The sequence below is a fragment of the Cydia fagiglandana genome, chromosome 17 (assembly GCF_963556715.1).
Source record: "Cydia fagiglandana chromosome 17, ilCydFagi1.1, whole genome shotgun sequence".
NCBI classification, from domain to species: Eukaryota; Metazoa; Arthropoda; class Insecta; order Lepidoptera; family Tortricidae; genus Cydia; species Cydia fagiglandana.
Window position 1 is genome coordinate 2,708,619 of NC_085948.1, and position 26,524 is coordinate 2,735,142.

Here is a 26,524-nt window from a genome sequence, read left to right on the forward strand (position 1 = left end):
AGTGCAGATACGAGATTACGTAGAATACTAATAGAATAGCCTCACATATCAAGAGTAAATATAAAAGATATATTAAAGAATTATTCTAAGTAAATACAATAAATATATAAAATACATATATATATATATACATATATACATACATAAATAAATAAAGGCAAATTAAGGCAGTGACAGATAATGGGATTTTAAAAGGTTTTTAAATATGGAAAGCGATTTGGCGCATCTTATATCCGACGGCAAAGCATTCCACAATCGAACAGCCCGAAAAGTGAAGGAGGTATTATAAAATTTAGAAGAAGAAGAAGGAGGAGCAAGGAGATGCTTCTCCGCACACCGCGCAGAAGAGAGATATTTAAAACGTTCTTTAAGGTACGGGGGGGTAGTGGGGTTGAAGAGAATGTTATAAAGAAGGGTGAGAATGTGAGAGTTGCGACGCAGACGATAAAGCCAGTTGAGGGTATATAAAACTATTAAATGATCAAATAATGTAGGTTAAAGTACCAATAAATTTTAGAACTATCCGAAAATGTACAAATTATTTGTTTACTTTTATTTGAATACCTAAAGGTACAGACTATATACGCAACCTTTTGCTTCAAGCTCATTAAGTAATGTTTTTAAGTGGTTAGTGTAGGACCCCGCAGGGTGGCTTGTATCCCCCGAAGAGGTCCTGCAGGTGGCGCGCCGCCGCGAGGCACAGCGCCTCCTGCCGCGGCGCCGCCACCACCTGGATGCCGAGCGGGATGCCGGCCGAGTTTAGACCCAATGGCACCTGGAATAAGGTGTAGGCACAGAATAAATAATAGTACTACCGTACAGAAATGACACTTTCTACAAAACCGAAGTTTGACAGCGATTCAGGGACCAATCATGCTATCCCTTTGTAATATATGGCACTACTCCTTTCGGCTATTTCGGATTGTCAAAATTCAAGTAATTGTCTTATCTGTGGTTGTGCACGCAAAAGGAGGTTAAGTTGTGTCAACCCTAATAATTGCTCGGAGCAATGCTGAGCCGAACGGAGCCGAGAAGGCCCGAAAGGAGGAGTGTCGCCCCACTGGTGTAAAAGTAAATATGTAATGTGGGTCAATGTCAGAGGGTGCCACAATTTATTGCTGCGATCATTAAGGCTTCATGTGTAATTTATAGATCTCCCTAAACTATAATTCGTTTTTTTAGCATTAGAAAGAACTTGAAAGAAGGTAAGAGATCTTGACATGTCTTTTAATTGAAAAACGCTTTTTAAAAATCACTAACTATTACTTATGAAAGCAGAAGAATATAAATGATCTTATTCGATTCATAATTGTTACATATTTGCCGTAACTTATTTTTAAAATGTGTTTCAATTAAAAGACACATCAAGATTGTTTACCTTATTTCTAATGCTAAAAAACCGGGCAAGTGCGAGTCGGACTCGCGCACGAAGGGTTCTGTACCATAATGCAAAAAAAAACAAAAAAAGGAAAAAAAAAGCGGTCACCCATCCAAGTACTGACTGAGTTGCTTAACTTTGGTCAAAAATCACGTTTGTTGTATGGGAGCCCCATTTAAATCTTTATTTTATTCTGTTTTTACTATTTGTTGTTATAGCGGCAACAGAAATACATCATCTGTGAAAATTTCAACTGTCTAGCTATCACGGTTCGTGAGATACAGCCTGGTGACAGACAGACGGACCGACGGACGGAAGGACGAACGGACAGCGAAGTCTTAGTAATAGGGTCCCGTTTTACCCTTTGGGTACGGAACCCTAAAAAACGAACTATAGTGTAATTGTAATACCTAATGTACAGAGCTGCTGAGTCTCTGTACCTGACTGTACATACACATTGAACGAATTAACCACAATAGGTACAATATTTCTTTCTTTCAATATAATACCTGAGCAGCGGGGAACTTGATAGCGTTGAGCACGCCCCAGTACGCGAAGTTGAAGGGCCGGAGCAGCAGCGAGTAGTGGTACGGCGCTACCATGGGTGCAGACGGGAACAGGAGAACGCCCGAGTCGCCTAACACAGTCTGAAATACACCAATATCACAGAATAAATAATAGTACTAGGTACAGAAGATTTATTCTCTAACAATACGCGTCAGTTGCGATTAGAAAAGATATGACCGCTAGGTGGCGACATCGCCACGCGCGGCTTATGGCGAGCCACCAAAATTGGTGTGGGACCACAGAGGTTGGTCTGTGTGTGGGACGGATGTACTTGTAGCTACCTGTTGCAAAGCGACGAAATCGCGAAGTGAACCACACCTGGTTACGGGTAAAACTGATAAATATATTACCGTAAGATCTTCCACCATCTTGGCAGTGAGCGCTTCAGCCCACTCAGTATTAACCGGTGGTAGGACTTGTTCATCCAACAGTTTCATGATGGCCGCCAGTGTGTATGGAGACGTGCCGATCAGCTGCAACAATTTAAATGGATTTTATAGTTTCACTAACGTATTTTCACGTAGATACTCGTATAATCACACTGATACTCTGGTCAGTGTGTCGTTTCATAAACAAACAATAAAAAAAACTAGATGATAACTAGATAACATTTCTAGATGTGATGTCAAAAATTCATTTGAGTTAAAATAAGTTTAAACACTAAACAGCACATTAATGTTGAGACAGGGAATGAAGGCATTTGCTGGCTTGAGTATAAATTCAAATGGACATGCTTAAGGAGTCTGTTTACTTTAATATGAAGCTAGCTAAGTCCACATTGCCAGACGTTTTTGAGAATATAGTACCTTCTTGCCCAACTCTGTGAGTCCGTGAGCTTCCCCTTTATTATTAGTGAGCATGCGCGGAAAGTTCTCTGACACACACGTCTGACAGCTTCGTTACTACTCTGGAAATATGAATAATTACCTTTTTCCCTAATTCTGTGAGTCCGTGAGCTTCCCCTTTATTATTAGTGAGCATGCGCGGAAAGTTCTCAGTCTCCTTCGTCATGCCGTGCTTCCACAATGCGAACATAATGATCGAAGCCGCGGTGGTAGTAGGGCTGCGGCGATGACGCAGTCAGGCGGGTCACGTCCGACAGCTTCGTCACTACTCTGGAAATATGAATAATTACCTTTTTCCCCAATTCTGTGAGTCCGTGAGCTTCCCCTTTATTATTAGTGAGCATGCGCGGAAAGTTCTCAGTTTCCTTCGTCATCCCGTGCTTCCACAACGCGAACATAATGATCGAAGCCGCGGTGGTAGTAGGGCTGCGGCGATGACGCAGTCAGGCGGGTCACGTCCGACAGCTTCGTCACTACTCTGGAAATATGAATAATTACCTTTTTCCCTAATTCTGTGAGTCCGTGAGCTTCCCCTTTATTATTAGTGAGCATGCGCGGAAAGTTCTCAGTCTCCTTCGTCATGCCGTGCTTCCACAATGCGAACATAATGATCGAAGCCGCGGTGGTAGTAGGGCTGCGGCGATGACGCAGTCAGGCGGGTCACGTCCGACAGCTTCGTCACTACTCTGGAAATATGAATAATTACCTTTTTCCCTAATTCTGTGAGTCCGTGAGCTTCCCCTTTATTATTAGTGAGCATGCGCGGAAAGTTCTCAGTCTCCTTCGTCATGCCGTGCTTCCACAATGCGAACATATGGTCGAAGCCGCGGTGGTAGTAGGGCTGCGGCGATGACGCAGTCAGGCGGGTCACGTCCGACAGCTTCGTCACTACTCTGGAAATATGAATAATTACCTTTTTCCCTAATTCTGTGAGTCCGTGAGCTTCCCCTTTATTATTAGTGAGCATGCGCGGAAAGTTCTCAGTCTCCTTCGTCATGCCGTGCTTCCACAATGCGAACATATGGTCGAAGCCGCGGTGGTAGTAGGGCTGCGGCGATGACGCAGTCAGGCGGGTCACGTCCGACAGCTTCGTCACTACTCTGGAAATATGAATAATTACCTTTTTCCCTAATTCTGTGAGTCCGTGAGCTTCCCCTTTATTATTAGTGAGCATGCGCGGAAAGTTCTCAGTCTCCTTCGTCATGCCGTGCTTCCACAATGCGAACATATGGTCGAAGCCGCGGTGGTAGTAGGGCTGCGGCGATGACGCAGTCAGGCGGGTCACGTCCGACAGCTTCGTCACTACTCTGGAAATATGAATAATTACCTTTTTCCCTAATTCTGTGAGTCCGTGAGCTTCCCCTTTATTATTAGTGAGCATGCGCGGAAAGTTCTCAGTCTCCTTCGTCATGCCGTGCTTCCACAATGCGAACATATGGTCGAAGCCGCGGTGGTAGTAGGGCTGCGGCGATGACGCAGTCAGGCGGGTCACGTCCGACAGCTTCGTCACTACTCTGGAAATATGAATAATTACCTTTTTCCCTAATTCTGTGAGTCCGTGAGCTTCCCCTTTATTATTAGTGAGCATGCGCGGAAAGTTCTCAGTCTCCTTCGTCATGCCGTGCTTCCACAATGCGAACATATGGTCGAAGCCGCGGTGGTAGTAGGGCTGCGGCGATGACGCAGTCAGGCGGGTCACGTCCGACAGCTTCGTCACTACTCTGGAAATATGAATAATTACCTTTTTCCCTAATTCTGTGAGTCCGTGAGCTTCCCCTTTATTATTAGTGAGCATGCGCGGAAAGTTCTCAGTCTCCTTCGTCATGCCGTGCTTCCACAATGCGAACATATGGTCGAAGCCGCGGTGGTAGTAGGGCTGCGGCGATGACGCAGTCAGGCGGGTCACGTCCGACAGCTTCGTCACTACTCTGGAAATATGAATAATTACCTTTTTCCCTAATTCTGTGAGTCCGTGAGCTTCCCCTTTATTATTAGTGAGCATGCGCGGAAAGTTCTCAGTCTCCTTCGTCATGCCGTGCTTCCACAATGCGAACATATGGTCGAAGCCGCGGTGGTAGTAGGGCTGCGGCGATGACGCAGTCAGGCGGGTCACGTCCGACAGCTTCGTCACTACTCTGGAAATATGAATAATTACCTTTTTCCCTAATTCTGTGAGTCCGTGAGCTTCCCCTTTATTATTAGTGAGCATGCGCGGAAAGTTCTCAGTCTCCTTCGTCATGCCGTGCTTCCACAATGCGAACATATGGTCGAAGCCGCGGTGGTAGTAGGGCTGCGGCGATGACGCAGTCAGGCGGGTCACGTCCGACAGCTTCGTCACTACTCTGGAAATATGAATAATTACCTTTTTCCCTAATTCTGTGAGTCCGTGAGCTTCCCCTTTATTATTAGTGAGCATGCGCGGAAAGTTCTCAGTCTCCTTCGTCATGCCGTGCTTCCACAATGCGAACATATGGTCGAAGCCGCGGTGGTAGTAGGGCTGCGGCGATGACGCAGTCAGGCGGGTCACGTCTGACAGCTTCGTCACTACTCTGGAAATTTATATTCAACATCGTTTATTTGAAATATAAAAAAAGATTATGACATAGATTTAGATATTTATTCTCATAAATTAATATGAAATTACATTATAAATTCTGCTAGACTAATGTATATTTTAGATAACCAGACAATTTCATTTCAAAATGCTACGTAAAGATTTGAAGCCTCTCAAACAGCAACAAAGAGAAATACTCCTCTCTTTTGACTTACATATTTCCTAAAGACAGCAACCCTAGCAATTATAAAAAATAAACATAGACCAAATTGAACCACTCACTGATTCATGGCCTCTCGGAGCTCGGCGCTGATGGGACTCACGCGCAGGTCCTGGGCCGTCTCCACGTAGTACACCTTCAAGTTCTGTGAAGTCAAAAAATTCAAAATTAATAAAAGTATTAATTAGAGAGGGGCGGGTAGTCTCGCGGCGCTCTTGTGTTAAGCTATTGTAAGTTTACCTCCAAATCAAGTCTACTTCTCTGTCCAAGCCAAATTCCTTAGCCTTGTCGGCGGCGACTATTCTAGCCAGCAGCGCGAGATCTCCATCTCTACATTACTTGCTAATCAAGCACATGGAAGCCATCTTGTCAGGAGTTTAACTAGGATATTGTAAGTTTACCTTCAAGTCTACTTCTCTGTCCAAGCCAAGGTCCTTGGCCTTGTCGGCGGCGACTATTCTAGCCAGCAGCGCGAGATCTCCATCTCTACATTACTTGCTAATCAAGCACATGGAAGCCATCTTGTCAGGAGTTTAACTAGGATATTGTAAGTTTACCTTCAAGTCAACTTCTCTGTCCAAGCCAAGGTCCTTGGCCTTGTCGGCGGCGACCACTTTAGTGAGCGGCGCGAGGTCCTCGACGTGCTTGCTGATGAACCCGATGGAAGCCATCGTGGGGTCCAGACCGGTGCGCAACGCGGACCCTGAGACAATCGGAATATTGAGTGAAACTTTCTCGGGTCCTAGCCTAATTTACCCAATGCCCAGTAAAGTCTGCATAAAAGCGGTACAAACGTTGCTCATTGGCATGACGTGCAAGAACACAGAAAGACTACTAGAAATAGTCACATAGAAGTTAAGAAAGATTTATATGTGTGTGCAAACTAATTGCTAAGTATGTCACCACTTAACGATCTAAAGAGTAGAATATCTTCTAGTTTTATAGTTTTTGTTATTATAAATAAATAATCATCTTGTTTGGTAAGCACTTCCCCACTTATACACTGACCTACAAAACGTGCATACCTAAGATACAAGTAAATGTTTACTTAGTGTAGGTATTGTTCAAATTTCCATTAGAGACAGGAAATACACATTTGTATCGGTATTAATGTTGTTAAATTGATCTGTACCTATCTTAACCTGAATCCATGAATGAACTAGTATTTAAGTATAAATTGTATAATAACCATTGTATAAATCAAATTAGCATAAGTTTTAAATGAATAAATATTATCTTATCTTATCTAATGGATAGTGACTCTGCCTACGAAGCTGGAGTTCCTATATCCGAATCCCAGTAAAAAGGGTAATGTGTGATAAAGGCTAATCCTACTACTTACTAATACGTATAGATGTGAAAGTTAGTATGTTTGAATGTAGGCACTTCACGCAAAATGTTTTTTTTTATTTCGATAAAATTCAACACGCTTATAATATATAACCTGGAAAAGACATAGGATACTTTCTTGTCCCGATATTCATCACTTGATGGTCTCATCGGAAGATCAGCGCTGGAAGTCGCCAGCAACATGCTGAGATGGGACCATTTCGTGACACTTTATTTTTCGCCATGTTTTTTCTATGTATGTCTATTGTCTGTGTGTTTACGAATAAAAATCTATTCTATTCTATTCTATCACTGAGTCTTGCGGTATGTACAAAACGTACGTTTTCTCTACAGTAACACGTGAATAATAATAGGTAGTCATTGTGGACTACCTGGACCACTGAGTTCAGATGCTTACCTTTAAGACTGGTGTAACCGGCGGTGGGGTTGAGCGCGAACAGGCCGCAGTAGAAGGCCGGCATCCGCGTCGAACCGCCGATGTCAGAGCCTAAAACATAAAGCCTGCTAATTACATATCAGTATATTTATAATTTCTCGGTGCACGAAAAAATCTCTCGTTATTAGGGTAACGGTAAAGTACGCACGAAGGATTCCGTACCATTACGCAAAACCCGACAAAATAATCACGTTTGTTGTATGGGGGCCCCACTTAATTTTTTTTTTTTTGTTGTTATAGCAGCAACAGAAAAACTATCACGGTTCTCGAGTTACAGCCTGGTGACAGACAGACGGACAGCGGAGTCTTAGTAATAGGGTCCTGTTTTTACCCTTTGGGCACGGAACCCTAAAAAGTTACATTTTCAAATGAAATACTTTTTTTACCTGAACCACTCGCTATCATAGGAAGATAGGCAAATTGTGCGAATAGAAGGTTCGCACGTTTATTCAGGCATGCGCAGCGCAAAAATTCGAAGGCGTGATCTCTATGCGTCACTTGCACCATGCCACTAACCCGGGGTTAATCTGTTAAACCGTTAACCCAGTGTCAAATTATACTGGTAACCATGGTAACTCCAGGTTTGAGGCCGGGTTAGTGAATGGTGCAAGGGGCCCTAAGGGTCTTATCTAAAAATTGCCAGTGAATTATTGTACAACCAGGCGTGGCTCACTCTGCGATTTCGTCGCTTTGCTACAGGTAGCTAAAAGTACATCCGTTCCACACCAATTTTAGTGGCTAGCCGTAAGCCGCGCGTGGCGCTGTCGCCACCTAGCGGCCATATCTGTCCTGATCGTAACATACGCGTTTTGTTAGAGAGTGAGTCTTCTTTGCCTAGTACTATTATTTATTCTGTGGTATGTACATCTAACTCACACAGGGAGATGGGAGAGGCAAGCGCGGCGTGCAGGGCGGCCTCCCCGCCGCTGGAGCCGCCGACGGTGCGGCCCGTGTGGTACGGGTTGCGGGTCTGGCCCAACACCATGTTGCGGGTCTCTTGCCTGCAAAACATAATACATATATGTGACGTTTTCAACCAAAAGGCACCACATTGTCGGTTGTAGATAAGGTTTATTTCAAGTTAAATATATGCCATAAGGAAATAGTGCCTTATTGACAACTGACAATGAGTATCCTTTTGGTTGAAAATGGCACATATGTTACGACTGATTGTGATAAAAATTATACACCGAATAGATACATAGGTATATGTGGTATTATTGATGAATTCAAAAAATCAAGAAGTGCAAAAGCAAAATGTTAATTTTATTTTTAATAATTAACAATGAATGGCCCATGTTGGCTCGGTGTGTGCTGCCCGGTACATATCTTACCACTTGTTAATCTCGGGCACATTAGTGACGGCCACAGCGATGGCGCCGGCGGCCTTCAAGAGGCGGACACACTCCGCGTCCTCTGTGGCCCGCACGTTGGCTCGGTGTGAGATGCCCGGTACATATCTTACCACTTGTTAATCTCGGGCACATTAGTGACGGCCACAGCAATGACGCCAGCGGCCTTTAGCAGGCGGACGCACTCCGCGTCCTCTGTGGCCCGCACGTTGGCTCGGTGTGTGCTGCCCGGTACATATCTTACCACTTGTTAATCTCGGGCACATTAGTGACGGCCACAGCGATGGCGCCGGCGGCCTTTAATAGGCGGACACATTCCGCGTCCTCTGTGGCCCGCACGTTGGCTCGGTGTGTGCTGCCCGGTACATATCTTACCACTTGTTAATCTCGGGCACATTAGTGACGGCCACAGCAATGGCGCCGGCGGCCTTTAATAGGCGGACACATTCCGCGTCCTCTGTGGCCCGCACGTTGGCTCGGTGTGTGCTGCCCGGTACATATCTTACCACTTGTTAATCTCGGGCACATTAGTGACGGCCACAGAGATGGCTCCGGCGGCCTTTAGCAGGCGGACACACTCCACGTCCTCTGTGGCCCGCACGTTGGCTCGGTGTGTGCTGCCCAGTACATATCTTACCACTTGTTAAGCTCGGGCACATTAGTGACGGCCACAGCGATGGCGCCGGCGGCCTTCAACAGGCGGACACATTCCGCGTCCTCTGTGGCCCGCACGTTGTCTCGGTGTGTGCTGCCCAGTACATATCTTACCACTTGTTAATCTCGGGCACATTAGTGACGGCCACAGCGATGGCGCCAGCGGCCTTCAACAGGCGGACACACTCCGCGTCCTCTGTGGCCTGCACGTTGTCTCGGTGTGTGCTGCCCAGTACATATCTTACCACTTGTTAATCTCGGGCACATTAGTGACGGCCACAGCAATGACGCCAGCGGCCTTTAGCAGGCGGACGCACTCCGCGTCCTCTGTGGCCCGCACGTTGGCTCGGTGTGTGCTGCCCGGTACATATCTTACCACTTGTTAATCTCGGGCACATTAGTGACGGCCACAGCGATGGCGCCGGCGGCCTTTAATAGGCGGACACATTCCGCGTCCTCTGTGGCCCGCACGTTGGCTCGGTGTGTGCTGCCCGGTACATATCTTACCACTTGTTAATCTCGGGCACATTAGTGACGGCCACAGCAATGGCGCCGGCGGCCTTTAATAGGCGGACACATTCCGCGTCCTCTGTGGCCCGCACGTTGGCTCGGTGTGTGCTGCCCGGTACATATCTTACCACTTGTTAATCTCGGGCACATTAGTGACGGCCACAGAGATGGCTCCGGCGGCCTTTAGCAGGCGGACACACTCCACGTCCTCTGTGGCCCGCACGTTGGCTCGGTGTGTGCTGCCCAGTACATATCTTACCACTTGTTAAGCTCGGGCACATTAGTGACGGCCACAGCGATGGCGCCGGCGGCCTTCAACAGGCGGACACATTCCGCGTCCTCTGTGGCCCGCACGTTGTCTCGGTGTGTGCTGCCCGGTACATATCTTACCACTTGTTAATCTCGGGCACATTAGTGACGGCCACAGCGATGGCGCCAGCGGCCTTCAACAGGCGGACACACTCCGCGTCCTCTGTGGCCTGCACGTTGTCTCGGTGTGTGCTGCCCAGTACATATCTTACCACTTGTTAATCTCGGGCACATTAGTGACGGCCACAGCGATGGCTCCCGCAGCCTTCAACAGGCGGACACACTCCGCGTCCTCTGTGGCCGGACGTTGGTTCGGTGTGAGCTGCCCGGTACATATCTTACCACTTGTTAATCTCGGGCACATTAGTGACGGCCACAGCGATGGCTCCGGCGGCCTTCAGCAGGCGGACACACTCCGCGTCCTCTGTGGCCCGCACGTTGGCTCGGTGTGAGATGCCCAGTGGGTGGAGAAGGCCGGCTACTGCATGACTCTCTTTGGCCGTGAATGGGACGCCTTTGAACAAAAAACAATGTAAATAACAACACTTTTAAATAATTCACGGTTAGTTTCACTTGACTTTTATCGACTGGGATATAAACTAAAGCCTAGAACTTCCACGTTACGAGCAAGTGTGTTGAAAAAGTCCATAGATAATATTTCTTGAGTATCATTTTATTAATAATCGACTGCAAGTTATATTTTGCTTAAAACGTGAACATATTATGTACATACGTGAATAAATTTATAAAACGTAGGCGCCAAAAGGAGATCAAGAATCCCTTACAGACATTTTAAATTTCGCGGTTTTTTTTTAGTAACGGAGACGGTCAGTCTGTGAGGATTTTGCGGCCGACTAGAAAGTAGGAATTTGGATCATTTCTGTTTATTACTTCGCGAATGAAGCAGCGGAACAGTTAGAATCGCGGAGAAAGTGAAAAGTCGAAAAATTATGGATGAGATTGAAGCACGTACATACTACATTACTTCTTAATGAGTATTTTATGACATTAATGAAACTACAGTTGTATACATACAATCGCGTTTTACCCGTCCAAATTAACTCACATTAGGGCTACGCTATCCGTAGTTTAGATCCCGTTAGGCTAGCACTTTTTAGAATATATTTCAATAATGATTACAGGTAATAAAAAAACCTACATAGATTGATCCACGAAAGCTGGCGCGGATCATTTTGAGATTTTGTCTTTTCAGTGTACAAATCTTGCGCGCGCTCTTATGGAATAAACTATAAATAAATAACTAAACACAAAACTTACCTAGGAAGGGTTTCTGTTCGAAATACTGATCTGGGAGGCCATTTTCTATCTGCTTGTCTATTTCGCGCGCCTCTTTTAATGCTTCGTCGAACCTCTGGTCGACTACTGCATTTAACACTGGATTTACCTACAGACAATTAATAATTTTCATAAACAGATTTTTTTTTTTTTTTTTTTTTTTTTTTTTTTTTTTTTTTTTTTTTTTTTTTTTTTTTTTTTTTTTTTTTTTTTTTTTTTTTTTTTTTTTTTTTTTTTTTTTTTTTTTTTAGAACACAAACAGTCACATAATACAAATGGATTTTTAGTACAATGTAGTGTACGTAACATACTTAAGAAACAGACCTGGAGGTTCATTAATGAGTAGGTATATAATGTTAACATACATAATAACCGCAGAAAGAAAAAATAAAATTGTAATTATGAGCCATATCTACTTAAACTGTATTTACCAGTCTTCCAAACAAAATCAATATTGTTTTAGATTATAGTAGGGTAGGTAAGTAGAAAATTGGTAAATAAGTTCAAGATCAATATCTATTTTAGTATTATCGGATAAGTTGTCATCAATTTATTGTACTAGTTGGTAGGTAGGACAATCTGAAAGTTACATTTATACATTTTGTCATTTAAAACGATTTTTAATACTTAAAACTAAAACAATTTACGCTTAAGTTCAATTTTGAGACTAGACAAGGAAGAGTGAAAAGGATCAATGTCATGTAAGTGCCTATTAACATAACTAGGGACTCGTCTGAAAAAAGTGTGCCGAGAGTAATTCTTACGAGCAAAGCTGATATGAAATAGAGATCTGGAACGTAGGGGGAGGTGCGGACAACCAAAAGTGACTAATTCTAAGAGATTCGGACATTTTATTATTCCATTAAGAATTTTAAATAAGAACATTACATCTAAATAGTGTCTTCGTTTATAAAGGGAAGGAACACAAAAATGCCTCGCTGCTAACGAAGTACGTTCGAAATAATTGCCCGTTCTGTAACAGAGAGATTTTAGAAAAATATTTTGGATCCTTTCCAGGCGATCAATATGAACTTGATACTGAGGTGTCCACACAACACAACCAAATTCAAGTATACTCCTAACAAAGGAGTAGAATAATAGTTTATAAGTATTAGGGCGCCTAAAAGGCTGTCCGATCCTGAGAATCATCCCTAACTTCTTATAAGCCCGCTTACATATATTATCAATATGTAAACTAAAATTTAATTGTGAGTCTAAAGTAACACCTAAGTCCCTAATGGAAGATACCCGGGCTATATTTTTCCCAGCTAAGGTGTAATTGAAAATTAACGGATCATTTTTACGATTAAAGCTGATTATGAAACATTTTTCATTATTCAAGAAAAGATGATTATCTGAACAATAGAGGGAAAAGTTATCCAAATCATGCTGTAATGCACGACAATCTGCTTCCGATGACACAGCTTTGTAGATTTTAGTGTCATCTGCATAGACGAGGTGCTCAGAGTTTCGAAAACAGGTTGCCATGTCATTGACATATAAGATAAATAGTAAGGGACCAAGATGTGATCCTTGGGGTACTCCGGAAGGTATAGGAAGAAAGCAAGAAGTATAACCCTTCAAGGCAACCGCCTGACTGCGATTTGACAGGTAAGACTTTATCCATCTAAGGAGGTCGCCGTGTATACCGAGCTCAAAGAGTTTCTTGATTAAATTATTATGGTTAATTTTGTCAAAACATTTCGAAAAATCGGTATACACGACGTCCACCTGACAGCCAGAAGATATCCTATTGATAATAAAATCGGTAAAGGTCAGGAGATTTGTATCCACGCTACGACCTTGACAAAAACCGTGTTGGCTAGGGGCAATGTGCTGAGAGAAAGCAGAAGTAATCTTGTTGTAAACGATCTTCTCAAAGATTTTAGCAAATATGTTCAATTTACTAATGGGCCTGTAATTAGTGACTAGGTTCGCATCACCACTTTTGTAAATTGGTGTTATCAAGGCTTTTTTCCAAGAAGAGGGAAACTGACCATGAGAAAAGGACTTAATAAAGATTCGAGTTAAAGGCACTGTCAATTCACGGGCGCACATTTTGATGAAAAGGGGATGGATCAAATCGGCACCACTACCCTTCTTAATATCTACTTTCTCTAAAAACTTAAAAACGCAATCCTCGGAGATTTCAACGGTATTAAGATCAATCAAGGAGTCATTAGCTACATGCAAATAATCGGGTAAGGTAGAAGAATCAGTAACAAACACAGAGTTAAAATATCTATTAAAAAAAATACTAATTATGTTACCGTCTTTAGAAACTTCCCCAAGGTAAGACATTTGGTCGGGTACACAATTACTAGGGAATTTTGACTTCATAAACGACCAAAAATAAGTAGGATCACTGTGTATTCTATCCTCAGCCAACGAAATAAAATTGTTATAGCACTCGGTGGCTAATTTGTGTTCTCTTTTTCTCAGTAAATTAAACTCCGCCCTATCCAGGGGATTACCATATATTTTCCACCTTTTATGGACAGATAGTTTTTGTTTGCGAACTTTTATTAGTGCACGAGAAAACCAAGGAGGGTATCCAGTATTACTACTAACGCTTTTATGTGGAACATGCCTGAGAATAAGTGTTCTAAGAACCGAATAAAAATACGTAACTGACTCCTCAACATTCATGTTATTCATACACGACCAATCGGTCTCAGATAATTCCTTGCGGATAAGGTCATAGTTGCCGCGGTAAAAAATCGGCCTAGTACATTGATTGGGCAGTAAGCGCGGCAAATAACTCATTAAGTTTAGCGCTAGTGAAATATTCAACGCTTTGTGCTGCGGATCCTCTTGCGTAAGCGGTGACGAGCAGGCACCAACCGTGCAATCTACATTGGCCATTACTAAATCCAACACACGTCCATTTATATTAGAACAATTGTTATATTGGCTAACACCAGTTAGAGCGACGAAATCGGAAAGAACTATAGCTGTTGGATCTCCATTAGTCTCAATATTGAGGCGATTTGAAACCTCACACGGGGACCATGAGGCATAAGATACGTTAAAATCACCTACTAAAACGAAAATATCATCTGGGTAGGTATTCATTATCCTAGCAGCATTATCAAAAAAGCAACGCAGAGAATTCATATGACATATGACTGTCATTATGTGGAAAGTAAACACAAGCAATATGCAAGAGCGGCCCATGCGCCCTCGGTCGGTCGGCCGGCTGGCGGGGCGAGGCGCGCGGGGAGTGGGGCGCGGCGCCGGCGCAGGCCCGCGGCTCCACGGTGAGCCACAGCTCCTCGTGCCGCTGCGCCGCGCACCACTCGTCCCGGCGCGACACACCGAGACCGCGCCGCACCGCCACAAGCACGCCTCCTCCGCGCTGTGCGGTTCGCCCCGCTCGATCCCGTCTATACACCTCATACCTGCTATCAAAATACTCACTACTATAAAAGTCAGGGTTCAGCCATGTTTCAGATAAGCAAATGAGGTCATAGCTCGAGTTAATTATGCTAGATAAAAAAGAATGTGACTTTGTTCGCAAGTAAGTAAGTAATAAGTACTTTTCGCGGATTAGAAAAGTAATATTTTGGTTTCATTAACATAGATTTCCACAAAGTAACACCTGAATCTATTCACCAAATGTTTAGGTACTTATACATAAAAAATAAATATATTTTTAAACAAACTTGAAGAATTGAAATTAGTATTAAGGTACATACTAATTTGAACTTTGAACCTGTTTGTAGTGTTTTCATACGTGGACAAGTGGATATAAGATTATAGGTAGTTAAAGTTGCATTTTATTTATATTCTTTAATTCCTACACACTTAGTGCACAGTACAGTTAGCAACAGAAGTAAGTTTCCTTTCCTTATTATACATTTAGTTAGATATAGCTACCAACCAGAATGTAAAGGAGCGACAATGGCGGCAGATAAACCGTACGTGGTTTTCGTTCACTGTTTCACTATGTTAAATTAGTATATAAGAGTTATTTTGGATAAATCTATTTTTAAAAAAAAGGTGTTCAAAATAAACTCAACAAAATTTTCAAGTAAGACACATTGCTTTCTTCCCTACTGCTGCTGCAAGCTTTACATGTCATATCAATATATTTGCAATTTCTTAATATATCAAACTCACAGCTTGTATCCTCTCCACACAAGCTCGCACCAATTCCTCAGACTTCAATGTCTTATTCCTGATTCTCTTAGCCAGCTCCACGGCACTTTCCGCCAGCATGGCATGCCTTGCCTCTAGGTCTGGTATGGCCTGGCGCTCTCCGTCCCAGATGAACCCAAAGACCAAGTCTATCGCCAGGTCCAGGTAGTAGCGGAAGAAGAGGAATGCATGTTTCAACATGTTGAAAGCCATGCCTTTGAGTATTTTTGTAGTTTTATTGGGTCTCTGAAAAGAATAAAGAATTAAGGTTTTATACAATACAAGCAATATTAAAAAGCACAAAAAATACACTTTTATGTAATATTTCTTGGAGTTAAAATACAGTCCTGTTTTAGCAGGTGACAAATATGAATCTACTTGACTAAATCATAAGAAAATACCATAATTGTTAACAAATGAATATTTCTCTTTCTTCTTCCTCTCCTGTTCCCATTATTTGGGGTCGGGTCTCCTCACTGTCCTGCGCCAAGTCCTACGATCTTGGCTTGTCTGTTGGGGCACCTGGGCTTTCTTGAGGTCTCTTTCTATACTTGTCCACCAGGTATAAGGCGGGCGGCCGCGGCCTCTTGCGGCCTCTGGTAGATTGAGGGCTACTTGTACTACGTGATCGTTTTCCCGTCGTTTAACGTGGCCATACCAACGAAGGCGGTTTTCGGTAAGTTTGTCTGCGATTGGTGCAACCTTGAAACTACCGCGTATATATTCATTACGTATCTTGTCTAGCCGGGTTACACCTCCCGCCCACCTGAGCATCTTCAGCTCGTTGGTATGTACCTTTTGCTCATGAATTTTCTTTGTTATCCAGCATTCAGATCCATAAAGTAGCGCGGGACGGACTGCCGTTTTATAAACTTGTCCCTTTGTTTCTATGGGGATACGTGGGTCGCACAATACACCTGTAAGCGATCGCCATTTTTGCCATGCGACGTTTATTCTGTGTGCCACGTCAGCATCGACATTTGCATCGGGTGTAAGTATGGAGCCTAGGTACTTAAACCTTTCTACAGATGGGACAGGCGCGTCTCCAATACAGATGGTTTCCGGTATGTTAGTTCTGATGAAAGGACATTTCAGGTATTCCGTCTTACTCCTACTAACCCTCAGGCCGTGCTTTTCAAGTGCTCGTGTCCACAATATGTTCAGAAGTTCCTGCAGGTTTGTTGCGGTGTCGGCAGCTAGAACTATGTCATCCGCGTACAACATGGTCCACGGCAGTGGAGATGGTATATTTCTGGTGAGGTAATCCATGACCAGGTTAAATAGCAGGGGGCTGAGCACGGATCCTTGATGAACGCCTACTTTGACCTCAAAAGCTCTACTTATGCCTGCTAGGCTTCGTACTCTCGTCCTGACCTTAATGTACATGTCTTGGACAAGTTCTACGTAATATTCAGGGACATTCTGGGCACGAAGAGCCTCCCATACAAGCTTACGGGGCACACGGTCAAAGGCTTTTTCTAGGTCTATAAATGTTAGGTGTAGGTCTTTTTTGTTGATTCTAAATTTTTCCATCATGATCCTAACAGTCTGTATCGCGTCAATGGTTGACCTGGATGCTGTGAAGCCGAACTGATTTGGTGACGTTTGAGAGATGTTTAAGATTCGTTTATTAAGAACTCTTTCCCATATCTTAAGCGTATGTGAGGTTAGTTTTATACCTCTATAGTTCTCGCACAGAGCCACATCACCCTTATTCTTGTAGAAAGGCAGTAAAAAGCTTTGACGCCATGAATCTGGGATATTTTTGGTTGCTAAGATGATATTAAACAGCTTTGTAAGCCACGCTACGCCTATCGGCCCAAGAGCCTTCCAAAGATCCGCCGGGATCTCGTCCGGCCCTGTAGCTTTTCCACTTTTCATTTTCATCGTCGCGTGTTTAACTTCATCCCTCCCTATTTCGGGCACTGGTCCATATGTAGGTTTGCATGGCGTCGGATCTTCGTTTGGGAATTCTTCATTTAGAAGTCGTTCATAATACTCGAACCACCTTTTTCTGATTTGGATATTATCTGTTAAAATTTGTTGGTCTTTACTTTTGATAAATTTATTAACTTTTATGTCCATAGTTGCTCTGTGTCTCGATTTCGCTATTTTAAGTACTTCATCTGCGTTTTTAGCATTTTCCAAACTATTGTAGAAAAGTTGATTGCTCTGTGCTCTTTGTTGTGCCACACATTTTTTCGCATCTTTCTTTGCTTCCATGTATAGGTCCTTGTCTTTTTGAAGTTGCGATCTTTGCCACTTTTTGAAACACGCTTTTTTGTTGGCCACGGAGTCCTTCACTATGTCGTTCCACCAGTTTGGATCTTTACCGTTCCCGAAAGGCCCTTTAGAAATTCCAAGTATTTCTGCGGCTTTGGCTCTACATCGTGTTTCGAACTTTGACCACATGTCTTCGGCACTACTGTAATTTACGCTAAGGTCGGTTTCGAGGTATTCTATTACAGCAGTCCTCAGTTGTGTGCCTTTGGGGCCGTTCAGATCCTTCCATTTTGTCCTTGGTGTTCGGTTGACTATGGTTTTTATCGGCTTTGGCAAAGCATAGACGGCAACAAGAAGGCGATGTTGTGTTGCGAGGGGCTCGCCCGGAATGACCTTACAATCTTTGAATTTCTGGCAACAAGAAGGCGATGTTGTGTTGCGAGGGGCTCGCCCGGAATGACCATACAATCTTTGAATTTCTTCTTGAGCACCATATCTGCCAAAATATAGTCAATTTGCGACGTCCGGCCTCCGCTTTTGTAAGTGATAAGATGTTCTTGCTTTTTTTGGAAGTTGGTATTTATCAATGATAGCGCGTGTCTACAAGAAAATTCTAGGATATCCTCCCCTTGCTTGTTGGTTTCGCCAATTCCATACCCGCCGTGGGCCAGCCCACCAGATGTATTAGTGGCTCCTACGTGACCATTTAGGTCTGCTCCTATTATTTTTAGTTCGTTTCGTGGTATGTTGTGCATCAGATCATCCAGGTCCTCCCAGAACTCCAGTTTTTCAACTTCTGTGCAGCCCGTCTGTGGGGCATAGACTGATATAATGTTGGTAACTTGCTGGTCATCCAAAGCTAATTTAATGCCCATTATACGATCACTTTTCCGCGTGACATTGATTATGCGGGTTTTAAAATGTTTATCCAAAACAATTGCCACACCATTTCTTTGATTGTCTGTACCATGATACAGAACCTGGTAGTCGTTGCCGATGTCTTTAGATTTTGAGCCCTTCCATCTTGTTTCTTGGAGGCAGCAGATGTTAATACCCCTTCTTTTTAGAGTTTTGCTCAATTCTTGGCTTCTGCCCGTAAGGGACCCCAAGTTCCAGGTTGCGAGTCTAATCTTATTTATATTCAAATGCGAATTTTTGTTCTTGTCTCGTTGTCCGTCGCTTTGGGCAAATGAATATTTCTATAAGGATCAATTTCAAATAAAAGCATGTTGAATTTGGCATTTTGTTTATAATCTGTTGTGGTGGTTAAACTACACTCGACTATAATTATTACCCACCCCTATTGTCAAGGCGATAGATTGCATGTTTAGATATTTTGGAGCACCTCGGCCGCTCCAATATATCTGATGGCGACTGGACACTATACTACGTTTTTTTTAGCATTAGAAAGAACTTGCAAGAAGGTAAGCGATCTTGACGTGTCTTTTAATTGAAAAACGCTTTATAAAAATATAAAGCTATTACTTATCAAAGCAGTAGAATATGAAATGATCGTATTAGATTCATAATTGTTACATATTTGGCGTAACTTATTTTTAAAATGTGTTTTTCAATTAATAGACACATCAAGATTGTTTACCTAATTTCTAATGCTAAAAAAACGAAGTATAGGTAGCTGTAAAACTATCAGACAAACAAATCTACCTTCTTTTCATGGATACATCCAACTCATTGACATACTGCGTCGTGAATAATTAAATGTAGCACTTATAATTCCAGTATAAATATGCATTAAGCACGCACGGATAAACTGGTAAATAAATAAAAATGCGGCTTCGTGTATTCAAATAGTTTCACTTACTTTTTCTTTGATTCCGTTGTCAATCTTGTTTGTACTCATTTTCCGTTCAATCACACGACGTAGCCCTAGAGCAAATAAATATAACAACTTTCTGAAGTTATATTTAAATTAAATTAGAGCTAAAGACGTTAAAAGGAAACATGGAAAGTTTTAGTACTTTGCACTTTGTTTGACAGATGCTGAAATGACAGTGACAACGCAACGACGCAACTTTGAATCGGTCCGTATTGCAAATTCGTTATCTGAATTGCAATAGTAATGTCAGTGAAAGAAACCCTGTTTTTATTTCGTGTTCGTTTTGCTCCCTTCACATCACATGCATTTGGCGGGCTATTTTAGTTGGTCAAACCAATTTGTCAGGCAGTAAGAACCAGGAAGACTATACTCATCATTTTTTTTGGTTGCTAGTACTAGTGTAAGACAACGATAGTATGATTCTCTGTCTATGATTGAAATGAGACAGTCATTTGACAAACTATACGTTACTTATTGACCTTACTGTACTTCTTTCTGCATTTGGCAGCAGTTTTAAACCTTAGTGGTTGTACCAACGGGGATGAATTTGGCACACATTTTATTTATGATAAAATTAATAGTGGAATTTATGAGATCTTTCAACACTATAGCTTATGCCTTAGTTCAATATAAATTATAACTCAGTAATTACAAATTACCTGCTTCGCTTGTTGGTGTTATTATATAACTTTGTCTATGAACATACAAAATCTAACATTATGATAAATGAGGCTTTAATCTGTACGGTAGAAATATGGTCATCCTTACCTTATAATTGCTTCTCACGACATGGCCCGGGATGCCCAGAACTCCAGGTTAAGATTGCAGGTGAGCAGAGCACAATGATTCTCCCCACGACCTGTTAAAGTATTAACACATTGATTCCAACCGAATCACTAAATATTTCCTAAGTAAATTTATAAGGATTGTTACATAGAGTGGCAGTCAATATAGCTATACTCTTCATCACTGATTGTTTATAAGTTACCTTGCCAAACGCTTATGGCTTGAGCAGTTTACTGACCTGGTCTCATTAGATTGCCCTATACCATGGTATATCAATCCTAAATAATGGCATAAAGCCCATACACATTAGAGCTCGTTTAAGGTCTGCAACCACCACATCTGTGAATGTTCCCTACAAATGTTTTATGGGACCTAAAACGCTTACTTTGATCTTATTATAGGCCCACTCGTCCAAGTTTGTGGTAGATCCGCGACCAGCACATCGGTGCTATTACTTACAGGCTGGCTCCAGCGGTCTACAAACGAGTGCCTATTAACCATTACATGCGAATCCAACTTGCACGTAATAACTTTATTTAATTGGTAGATTATACCTGTCACATGCGAATCCAACTTACATGCGAACAACCTCGAGGTGAGCCACATACATTTATGTGAATCGTTCTTAGTGTTCTTACAGAAACTATTTAAAACGCTTGCCCCCTGGCCAAGCCAGATGTATCATGCGAATCGTTCTTGCATGTACATTTGAATAATCTGATTTTATTGGTAGGCTATACCATCCCTCAAACCAACACATGATTTGGAGCTTTAATTTAATTTGCATGCCATCTTACATGCCCAATAAATGCTTGGAGTAAGCTTTAGTGACAATTTATAACACCACGCTAGAAATTAATGCTAGAAACTTTATGCATTCAACGTATAGATACATTTTTTATTCTCTAAATACTTAGCTTGCTTTTACGTGCTGAAACCTGGAAATCCCGAGCCACTAACACTGATTTTAAGTTTAATAACTGGACAAAGTTAAAAGTACAAACCGCCATTTTCATGGTAGTGAGCAAAAAAGGCATCCTTCAACTTACCATCGACAATATATTTTGTTTTTCTTTCTATTCCGTTTCCGGACTTAGTGTTGCTATGTATGCATTCACAATCATCGCGTATTTCGCGACACTGCCCCGCCTCTTTGATAGAGTTTATTGGATAGTTGACATTAATTCTTGCGTCCATCTATGGATCCTTTCCATAGCCTGAACGGCAGCTACTCGACGTTGATCACTTGGTTCAGCCTGGTGACTCGACGTCGCTTCATCATTCATTTCTGTGTCTATGCCAGAAGGAACTTGTTCTGGAGTGGTTTCCATAATTTGTGTCGAACTTGTATTCTCCAACCATTGGACTTTCATGAGACCTCACTCTAGCCTGTTTAGGTGAATTTCGATACCTTTCCCTGAGACTTAATAAGTATTGGTTAATAAACATTTCTTTGTATTCATCCATTATTCTGTTGCCACGATTCCAACCTTCTATAAGTTGTTGTTTGATCAGTGATCCTGAAAGTGGTAGACCTTCCATGAGTACTTCTATACTTAAACACTTTCCCGGTGTTAGGAAATCCGCAGGTTTAAGTATGTGCTCTACATTTGATCCTACATAAGTGAGAGGTCTGGTATTAGTAACCGCTTCTACTTCTTTGATAATCGTTAAAAGTTGATTATCTTCCAGCATATGTTTTTGAAGCGTTCTCTTTAAGCAATGCTTAACAATTGCTACTAGCCTTTCATAAGCACCTCCATGCCACGGTGCAAGTTGTGGGATAAATTTCCATTTTATGTTAGTTATAAAATTTCCTTCTTCCGTTAATATTTCTCCTAACAATCTAAATTGTGAGGCATTATCTGTTAATATAAGAGTCGGAGCCCCCCTTGTAGCTATGAATCTCTTAAATGCCATAAGACATTCGTTAGTAGTCAGATCCTTGACAACTTCTAGGTGTATTGCCCTGATCACTAGACACGTAAACAAGCAGATCCACCTTTTCTTTAGACCGCTTTCCGTTCTCACGACCATTGGTCCAAAATAGTCCACTCCTGTATAAGCGAATGAATTTGTATACTTCACCCTTTCTACCGGTAATGCAGGAGTCTTGGGTAATTCATACGGACCTCCTCCGTGTTTCACGCATCTTGGACATTTACTTAACGTTTTTTGGACCTTACTTCTACCTTGAGGTATCCAATACTTCTGACGTATAAGGCTTAAAGTATGAGCCACTCCTACATGAAGATTCTTTTCATGAGTTTCCTTTATAAGTTTTTCAGTCAATTCGCTTTCTTTTGGTAAAAGAATAGGATGTTTTGCGTCGTAAGATAAGTCTGAATGCGCAAGACGACCGTCACATCTTAGTATTCCATTTGTGTCACAGAATAGACCTAAGCTGCGAGCTAGACTTGTTTTCTTTCCTTGTACTTCTTCCGGAAACATTGTTTCTTGTAGCTGTTTTATTTCTTGTAATTGAGGATCTAAGTTTGTTACTGGACTTGGTTCGGCAGACAATGTTTTAGCCTTTAGATGATTATCTGTGTTAGACAGACCCTCCGCCAACAGAAGAGAAACTTCAGCACCTGGGCTTTTTGGCCAGGTCTTTGAATCCTGTCGTAAGAAGGCGGGTCCATTTAACCACCCATTTCTCTCTTCCTTTGAGGTACTTGGTCGTGTTGCAGTGTCTGCTGGATTAAGTCCAGATGGAACATATCTCACAATTAGATTTTTATTTTTTCTAATTTCGTCCATTCTTCTAGACACGAACGGTTCCAGTAGTTTGTCTGAATAAAACCAGCTTTTTACGATCTGACTATCGGTCCACAATATCATCTCCGTTATATCCAGTTGTAAAAACTTGAAGACATATTTAATAAGTCTACTTCCAATTAAAACACCTAGTAATTCGAGTCTTGGTATCTTCAAATTTTCTTGATCTTTGGTAGGTACAAGACGTGACTTGCCTATTACAAACTGGACGTTATCTCCTTGCACCAGATATACTACAGCCGCGTAGGCTACTGTCGAAGAATCTGTAAAACAGTGTAATTGTGCCTTATGTCTATTTGGCACAGTCATATTTCTTGGTAGACGTATTGACTCTATTTCTTTAAGATCTTCTAGAATACTCATCCATTTCTGTTTTGTTTCATTAGATAATGAGCTGTCCCATTTGACCTTTTCCTTCCATAATTGCTGGAGAAGTAGTTTGGCTGGCAGTACTATGGGTACACTGAATCCACAAGGATCGTATATTGCCGCTATAGTTTTGAGTATTCCTCTCTTCGTAATCTCATTATTCTTGTTTACTTTGGCTCTAAGTTGGAGTGAGTCTTCCTTTAAGTCCCAATTTAAGCCCAAAGTCTTCACTGTGATCTCTGGAGCCACATCCTGTATTTGATTGAGAAAATCCTTTGAATTAGAACTCCACTCTCGAAGATTCATTGATATCTCAGAAAACTTGTCCTTTGCCTCTTTATACAGATCTAATGCTTCATCTACTGACTCTGTGCCTGTAAGTAAGTTGTCCACATATATGTTATTGGCCAGCTGTTTTGTATAATTCCCTTCAGAGGTCTGTAGATGATGCTTTATTGTAGCATTTAATAAAAATGGACTGGAGATAATTCCAAAGGGTACCCGAGTGAATCTGTATTGTATAAGGTTGTCTTCAGTAACAGGTTTTTCTGTATCTTTCAGCCATAGAAATCTAGTCACATCTCTATCATTATTATTTAATCCAATTTGCAAGAAAGCCTTTTCTACGTCTGCAGTTAATCCTACATTGTGGCATCTGAATTGAATTAATAATCCAGTCAGGTCTTCTAGCATCATTGGACCGGCATATAAGCATTCATTAAGACTTTTCGCATTCTTTACTTTCGCTGAAGCATCATATACCAGTCTAAGTGCTTTTCCATTAGCCATAACTCCGTGAAATGGTAAATAATGTATAGGATGATCCCTTTCTTTCTTGTTAGGAACTTCTTCTATAATTTTCTTTTCCAATTGATCACTTAATGTCTTTTCATACATTGATAACGTCTCTTTATCCAGTCTTTTCACGAGCCCTACAAGTCTTCCATATGCTAATCCGTAATTTGTTGGTAACTCTGGAGGATAATCCTTCCATGGCCAGCTGACATGGTATCTTCCACTTTCTAGTATTGTGTTTTCGTTGAAATGCTTGATCGCTTCTTCATCTCTATTGGTGTTAGGCGAGTCGACAATTCCTATAGATTCTAAATCCCATAAGGCTCTCATAGATGTATTATCCAACGGTAGATCTGGTTCATTTAATTTGGTCTCGTATGAGGCTTGGAAGTATGTAAGTACTGATAATTCTTCTCCTCTTTCTTCTCTTGATCGACCAGACAGCATCCAACCAAACACAGAATTCACTAGATATAGATTTTCCTTTATCTCTATCTTCTCGGATAGCATTAGTGACTGATAGTAGTCGTTCCCTATCAGGATGTCAACTTGATCTTCGAGTGATCCGTCATCGGATAGAATATACTTGTTTCGATGTTCCCATTCTAAGAAGTCCTTGCTAAAGGTGGATACTTCATGAGTCATAGAGCGCACAATGTTGACATATATTAACTTTAGTTCATTAGTTTTTGTTTGCAAGCAGAGTCTGGCCAGTGGAGTCTCCAACTCACGAGGTTTATCCTCAGCAAAGGTAAATACCGTGAGATGCTGTTTCTCTTCAGATTCCAGGTTAAGTTTTTTGGCTACCTTTTGTAAGATATAACTTCTCATGCTGCCACAATCGAAGAGCACACGACATTTGAGTATTGTATTGTTTCTGCCTATAGCGTTAACTATAACTGTCTGGAGTACTGTTGGCGAATCGTCATTGATATGTAATGAGGTCGTGGTTTCCTTCTTAGGTTGTTCCTTCGTGGGTTGTTCCTTCGTAGGGCACAGTGCTCTGTTGTGTTGTCCTTTTCTTCCACAATGTAGACAAGTTCTAAAATTTCTTTTACACGTTCTTGCACGGTGACCTAGACCTAAACATATGTAGCAGCGGTTATTTAACTTTGACTTTCTTTGTTGTACTGTTTTGAACTTGGTGCACTCCTCATTGAAGTGATCTCCACTACAGAATATACATGAAATCTTTCTTTTCTTTTGAATAGGTACAGAACTGTTTCTTTCTTCCATGAACTTTCGTTTATTGGCATATGTCTTACTAAAGGCAGTCAAGGTTGGTTTATGCTTCTTATGTGTGTCCTTGCTAACATCTGGTTTCCTCGACCTTGTTCTTTTCTTGTTCCTAGACTCTTGTATTAGAAGCGTTTCTGTAGTGAAGCTTTTCTCCTTATTTTTAAATTCTTCACAAGTTCCTTTTGCATCTTGTCTGGCTGTGAGCACTACTTGTAACTCTTTTCTTAACTCTTCTATAGACTCAGGTGGATGAAGAACCTGTCTTGTCTCTCTTAATTGAATAAGAGCGTTTAATTCAGCCAGAGTCTCATCACCCTCCAACTGTTCAGTTGTCATGGTTGAAATCTCGTCCGCGTTTGGATTTGTTACTATTTTAAAGTACTGATATAGTTCGGTATTAAATCTTGTTATTACGGCTTGTAATTTTGCCGAAGCAATCTTGGCTTGTTCATATTCTTCATCGTTCCATGATTTTAACGAAATGAGGATCCTTGAGTTGTTGGATAGATTCGTTATTTCCGACACAAATTTGTTTAACCTTGTCAAATATATCTCTTCCATCTTTATTATTAGGAAGTGTCGTTGTGCACTGAGTCTGAAATTATTATCTTTGACTGTAATGGATGGTAAACAATTTCTTAATGGACTAAGCTATAGTCTCATCAACACAATTTATTGGCAAGTGACTTTCATATACAGGTTGTGTATTGATTGTGAATTTAATTTATTAGACCCACTTCATACCATTCCCTGATAATGGCATATAACATTTTTAAATATTGGTCGTAGCTCTGAATTGTTACTCTTGCTTAGTGATATTTTATTTTATTAAAGTTCACATCCAGGTCCCACATATAGTTCGACCTAGCCTATAAACATAGCACTA

The 26,524-nt window shown here is 41.7% G+C and overlaps 2 protein-coding genes across 2 annotated transcripts; both read right to left on the reverse strand.

Moving 5' to 3' along the window:
- Window positions 1–484: 484 nt before the first annotated feature.
- On the reverse strand, window positions 485–19,721 carry LOC134672808 (fatty-acid amide hydrolase 2-like). Its single transcript, XM_063530768.1, has 12 exons — window positions 19,657–19,721; window positions 15,594–15,857; window positions 11,454–11,580; window positions 10,518–10,689; window positions 8,227–8,351; window positions 7,312–7,401; window positions 6,122–6,267; window positions 5,627–5,709; window positions 5,153–5,339; window positions 2,296–2,418; window positions 1,888–2,025; window positions 485–775 (listed from the first exon to the last, which is right to left on the reverse strand). The coding sequence occupies exons 1-12, from the start codon at window positions 19,693–19,695 to the stop codon at window positions 629–631; spliced, it is 1,641 nt and encodes a 546-aa protein (XP_063386838.1). The 5' UTR covers window positions 19,696–19,721; the 3' UTR covers window positions 485–628.
- A 732-nt stretch (window positions 19,722–20,453) lies between these two features.
- LOC134672862 (uncharacterized) lies at window positions 20,454–25,974 on the reverse strand. Its single transcript, XM_063530811.1, has 2 exons — window positions 22,644–25,974; window positions 20,454–20,530 (listed from the first exon to the last, which is right to left on the reverse strand). Exons 1-2 carry the CDS (start codon window positions 25,972–25,974, stop codon window positions 20,454–20,456), a joined length of 3,408 nt encoding a protein of 1,135 aa, XP_063386881.1.
- Between the last annotated feature and the right edge of the window lie 550 nt (window positions 25,975–26,524).

What these genes read in the sequence shown, in the direction of transcription:
- LOC134672808 (XM_063530768.1), bottom strand. Translation starts at nt 19,695, where the DNA reads ATGAGTACAAACAAGATTGACAACGGAATCAAAGAAAAA. An exon ending in ACAACGGAATCAAAGAAAAA is followed by an intron (nt 15,858 to 19,656) that starts GTAAGTGAAACT and finishes TATTCTTTTCAG; the next exon opens with AGACCCAATAAAACTACAAA. An exon ending in TCAAGTTCCCCGCTGCTCAG is followed by an intron (nt 776 to 1,887) that starts GTATTATATTGA and finishes ACCTTATTCCAG; the next exon opens with GTGCCATTGGGTCTAAACTC.
- LOC134672862 (XM_063530811.1), bottom strand. Translation starts at nt 25,974, where the DNA reads ATGACAACTGAACAGTTGGAGGGTGATGAGACTCTGGCTGAATTAAAC. An exon ending in TTGGATACCTCAAGGTAGAA is followed by an intron (nt 20,531 to 22,643) that starts GTAAGGTCCAAA and finishes ATACTTTAACAG; the next exon opens with GTCGTGGGGAGAATCATTGT.